Genomic DNA, 5,303 nt, shown 5'->3' on the forward strand with positions numbered 1-5,303 from the left:
ACTTTCCCCCCCCAGAACCCGCCCCGTCTGCTTTCTCTGTCTCCCATCGCGGCTGTGTCCTGCGCTTCCCTTGTGTCTGCACAGGGGCCTCGGCCTCTCCATCTCTCTCTCTCATTGTGCGTTCTGGTGTCTCCCCGTGTCTGAGTTTCCGTCTGGGGCGCTCACATCTCTCTCTGATTCACCCCCACACGCCCCGCGCCCCGGACCCCCGGGGCCTGTCGGGCCACCGCACACCGTTCTGCCGGCCTCTGGGTCCCTGAGACCCTTTAACCTGTGAGGACGTCCAGGATCACAGGTGAGGTTCTTGGGAGCCTGGCATCCGGCCCAACCACAGCCTGAAGGTTGCAGGCCCGACACCTGACCCCTGACCCCTCTCTCCTTCCTCCCTGCAACCCCAAGCCTGACATTTGACCCGCAAAAGAAATCGGGCCTCTGACCTCAGACCACAGGCCCCTCCCCCGTCCCACAGTGACCTCACAAAGGTCACCGGCCTCTTCCCAGGCCGAGCCCGTCTGCGATGGCCCAGCTGGCTGCAGGCAGCGCTGTGCCCTGCGCTCTGGTGGCCCTCACGGTTTTCGGGGACCCCGCCTGGGCCTGTCTCCTGTGCTTCACATCCTACAGCGAGCGCATCCGCATCTGCCAGACCTTCGTGGGGGTGGCGGGCCCCAAAGTGGAGAAGTGTGAGGAGGCGCTCGAGGCTGCCTTTAAGGGCCTTCTGGACACTGAAATCAGTGAGGAGACCCCGCCACCATCCTCCAGGGCCCTGGGGGTGTGTAAGAGGGAGGGACCGGAGAGGCCTGGAGAGACCCAGGGAGAGAGAGACAACAGACTGGTAGATGGGAGTGGGGGACAGAGACTCAGATGGGAGGATAGAGGCCGGACAGAAACTAGGGACAAAGACTCAGGAGGACAGGAGGCTGGAGATGGGGGTGCAGAGACTTAGAGAGGGGAAGATAGAGACTGGACATAGAGACTCAGGGGAAGATAGAGGCTCAGGGGACAGGCTCAGAGGGGAGGAGGATTTATTTTTTTATTATCCCTGGCTAGGGCCCGGACTGGGGAGGAGCCTGCAATCATGGTACATGCCCTTGACCAGAATTAAATCGAACTCGGGACCTTCAGTCCTCAGGCCGACACTCTATCCACTGAGCCAAGCCGGCCAGGGCAGTGGGAGGAGGATTTGGATGGGAGGACAGAGACTCGTAGCTATAGGACAAAGTCTTAGACAGAGAATGTTCACACAGGTGATATGTTAGGGGAGCTACTTCCCCTCAGCCTCTGCCCCCCCCACCCCCACCCCCAGATTATGATGAGAGAAGCCACCTGCATGACTCCTTCACCCAGATGACCCTCTCCCTCCAAGAGATAGCCACCGCTCAGGGTGAGTGGAGTGGGGGTGGCAGCAGTGGGAGATGTGGGCTTGGAGCCCCCAAGAGATGGGGGCGTGTGCAGGGGGAAAGGGGGTGCCCCTGGAAGGTGGCAGTGGTCTAGGAGCAGATGGCACTGGGTAGCCAGGGGCATCTTCTCAGGGGCATGATGGCGGGAGGTAAAGGGACAGTCCCCATAGACCGGGAGCCTGAAGCCCAGGTCGGGTCAGGCAGATGTGAGTTCTGGCCTGGCTGTGTGGCTCTTCTTGGGTATGAAGTTCAGGATGTGTCATTCCTCTTCCTGTGCCTCCACTTACCTACCTGTAAGGTGGGACACCTTCCCTGCCTCCCAGGAGGGCTTCGGAGCTCAGAAAGAGAGAGAGGGAGGGGGCCCCTAAGGAGAGGAGCTCAAACAGGAGCCCTTCCTCTGGAATAGAACATATGGTCCTTCTGCCAGAGACTGGAACTGTTGGGGGAAGAAGGGAGGCCTGAGCCCTGTTGTATAACATAAACTGGCCTCCTCGGAGGTCTGGGGGCTCAGGGCCTATTCCTAACAGCTCCCATTACTTCTTGCTTCCTGCTCTTGCCCACCAAGCATTTTGACAAAGATCCCTAAAGGTGGGAAGGGGCCCACCTATCCAGTGGGTGTCTGGGGGTCCAGGATGAAGGAGACTTCAGCTGCAATCCCCCCACCCCCCAAAGACCTGAAGAATCAGAGTTGGCAGAGATAGGGGGGACGGGGGCAGGGCAGGACCCCAGGAAACGCCCTTTCTCCCCATGTGGGCCATGTTGTCCCAGAAGATGTGGAAAAGAGGGGACAGTCCAGAGTGGAGGCTGGGAGGACTGGGTGGAGGCTGGGGTGGAGGAGGCTTGAGCTGGGGAGGGGGCTGTGAAGACGGAGATGAGGGGGCAGGGCTGAGGGCGTCGAGGGCAGGATGGGTGAGGCTTGGGTCTGATGGGCTGTTCCCTCCCCAGGGAGGGGAAGAGGAAGCTTAAAGGGCAGTGCCTGGGGTTGGCTCTATGGGTGGGTGGTGGGTGGTGGGTCATCCCCCGGGTGGGGGGTCTAGAAAGAGAAGCAGTGGGGTAGATAGTGAGCTGGGCTAGGACATAGTAACTGCAAGGGACCCAGGGGACATCTAGGTAAATGGGTCCGGGGTGTAGCGGAAAGGTGAGAGAGACTTGAGAGTCTGTCTTGTGAGCAGGGGAAGGTGCGGAGGACCTACTGGAGGCCGGGAGAAGCTGGTGCAATACGTTCTGCAGGGATATATTTAATGTGCCGGGAACAAAACAAAGTCACCTGCCCTCAGGTTGCTTCTATTGCAGGGGGTGGGGGTGGGGCAGACGGGAAACGTAATCAGTGAACTACTATAGTGTGTCAACTGGTGAACCATGCTATGGAGGAAAACAAGGGAACAGGATTGGGCCCGTGGGTTGATCATTTTAAACAGGTTGGTCAGGACAGGTGCACATGACAAGGTCCAATTGAGCAAAGACCTTTGTCAGTGAGAGCCAGGCAGAAAACCTGGGGGGAAAACATTCCAGGTGGAGGGGAGAGCCAGTGCAAAGGCCCTGGGGTCAGTGTGGTTGGCGTGGTATCATTGAGGGAGAAATCGAAATGAAATGAAATTAGTGAGGCAGCCAAGGGCCGCATCCTGTAGGACCTTGTAGGTCAGTAAGATTCTCAAGCCCCAGTGTACGAATTCTCAGAAGCTTTTGGGGGCGTGTAAAAAGGCAGGGTCCTGGGCCCAACCCTCCGCTTCTGACCAGTAGGTCTGAGGTATGGCCCAGAAATGGACATTTCTAACAAGTTCCCTGGAACACACTTTGAGAACTGCTACCTTGTACCAACTTGGGCCTTAAGGAGGAGACAGGATATGACTTAGGCCGTGTGGGACAAGGACAGAAGCAAGGGTGACTGATGGTGGCTCAGACCAATGGCAGCGGTCCAGGTGGGTCAAGATGAGTCTGAGCTGAGGGAGGTGGAACATGAAGATGGAGAGAAGGAAGGTCAAGGATTTGACCGAATGCTCAAACCCGCCCCATATATGGGGCAGGCTGTGTCTGCCAGACAAATGTATTTATGTTACTGATCCTCAAGGATAGCCTCATACCAGTCTGGTGGGATGGGGTTTTATAAACCCCTATTTCTAGATGAAGAAGTTGGGGCTCAGCTAGACAAGGAGAACAGGTCCAGGAGATAGCTGGACCAGAGTTTTCAGATCTAGCTATCGGATGTTGGGCCACTCTCCTAACCTCTCCATGCTGCCTTTTCCCCATCTCAAACTTGGAGATGGTAAGTGGTTGACCCTTCTGTACCACTCACTGTGTGCCAGGCACCGTTCTAAGTGATTACAGACAATATGTCATGCAGTCACTAAATGGTACCTGGCACATAATTTGGGATGAGGAGGTGGGAATGCTTTTGTGTTGTACGGCATTAAATGTTCCCCGAACCCAGTGAGGTAGACACTAATATGGTCCCAATTTCCTGAACAAGGAAAGTGAGGAAGGTTAAGTCACTTGGCCAAAGTCACATACGGAGGTGGGTCTGATGATGGTTATCTCAGATGTGGGTTGGGTGTGGCCATAAGCGGAAGAGCCATGACCATGACCGATCCAGACCTTTGAAACACTGAAAGCTCCTCACCATAAACACCTCTTTTGGAGAGATTTCACAGCACCGATCAGCACCACCTTGTGGTTCATGTGATATGACCCCTGCCTCTCGGCCTCTGGACATTTCAACTCTATCTCCCAGGGTTTAATAGATAGACAACACCCCGCCCCCATGGCTTCCTTGGTAAATTCCCTCGTTCACCCTCACCATGCATCGCTTGGTTTGGCCCATAGATATTTCTTGAATGACTCCTCCAGCATCCTGGCCTTTCATTCGGGCATCCCACACTGACCACATCCTCCTCATCATCCTACCATCTCTCCAGACTGCTTGCCTGCTCTGTGGCCTAGATGAGACCTCTAAGTCCTTGACTCTTCATCTTGAACCCACTTCCTGGTTTCGGTACCCCACTCTCCAGCTTCTACCCAGTGATCATCACTTCAGCCACCCTTGCCAATATCCTCATTTCACTCCCTTTCTGTATGGTTTTAAGTCACAGAGGAACCTGAAATGGCTGAAGCAAGCGGGGAGTTTATTTCTCCCATACCAAACAAGGCTTGAGATAGGCACTTAAGGCTAGTATAACAACTCCATTTTCTTGGGAACCTAAGGTCTTCCCAGCTTTCTGCTTTGTCATCCTAGGGTGTACCCTTTGTCCTCATGGTCCTCTGTGACTGGTAGAGCTCCAGCCATCCAATCGAAGTTTCAAGCATCAGGAGAGAAGATGGCACATGTTACTCAATAAGAAGGCTACTTCCGGACACTCCCACAGGGACACTTCCACTTGCATCTCAAGAGCCAGAACTTAGTCATATGACCATCACTAGGTCATATGATCACAGCTAGCTGCAAGGGAGGCTGGGAAATGTAGTCTTTTGGCTGGGGGTGCTTTTCTGGCTGAAAGCACTCCGTTAACTAAAGAGTAATAGATGTTTGGAGGAAACTGGCAATTTCTATGTATTTGCTGACGCTGCTGTACCTACCACAAATTGGGTGGCTTAAACAACAGGGATTTAGTTTTTTCACTATTCTGGAGGCTGGAAGTCCAAAAGTGTATTAGTTTGCTGACGCTGCTGTACCTACCACAAACTGGGTGGCTTAAACAACAGGGATTTATTTTTTCACTATTCTGGAGGCTGGAAGTCCAAAATCAAGGTGTCAGTGTCAGCAGGGTTAGTTTCTTCTGAGGCCTCTTTCCTTGATGTAGTTGCTCTCTCTCCCTGTGTCTTCACATGGCCTTCCCTCTGTGTTTGTGAGTCCAAATTTCCTCCTCACAAGAAGTCAGACACATTGCATTAAGCCTCATCCTAATGGCCTCA

The 5,303-nt window shown here is 54.3% G+C and overlaps 1 protein-coding gene across 1 annotated transcript in view; it reads left to right on the top strand.

Annotated features, from left to right (window-relative positions):
- The first annotated feature begins 6 nt into the window (after nucleotides 1-6).
- LOC107184306 (sperm acrosome membrane-associated protein 6-like) overlaps nucleotides 7-5,303 on the top strand; it is an 8,362-nt gene continuing 3,065 nt past the window's right edge. Inside the window, exons 1-2 of the mRNA XM_015568790.1 lie at nucleotides 7-731; nucleotides 1,304-1,381. Coding sequence (XP_015424276.1) covers nucleotides 518-731; nucleotides 1,304-1,381 — 292 coding nt within the window. The 5' untranslated portion in view covers nucleotides 7-517. The remainder of the gene's footprint in view (nucleotides 732-1,303; nucleotides 1,382-5,303) is intronic.

This window comes from Myotis davidii, unplaced genomic scaffold (genome assembly GCF_000327345.1).
Source record: "Myotis davidii unplaced genomic scaffold, ASM32734v1 scaffold2053, whole genome shotgun sequence".
Classification (NCBI taxonomy): domain Eukaryota; kingdom Metazoa; phylum Chordata; class Mammalia; order Chiroptera; family Vespertilionidae; genus Myotis; species Myotis davidii.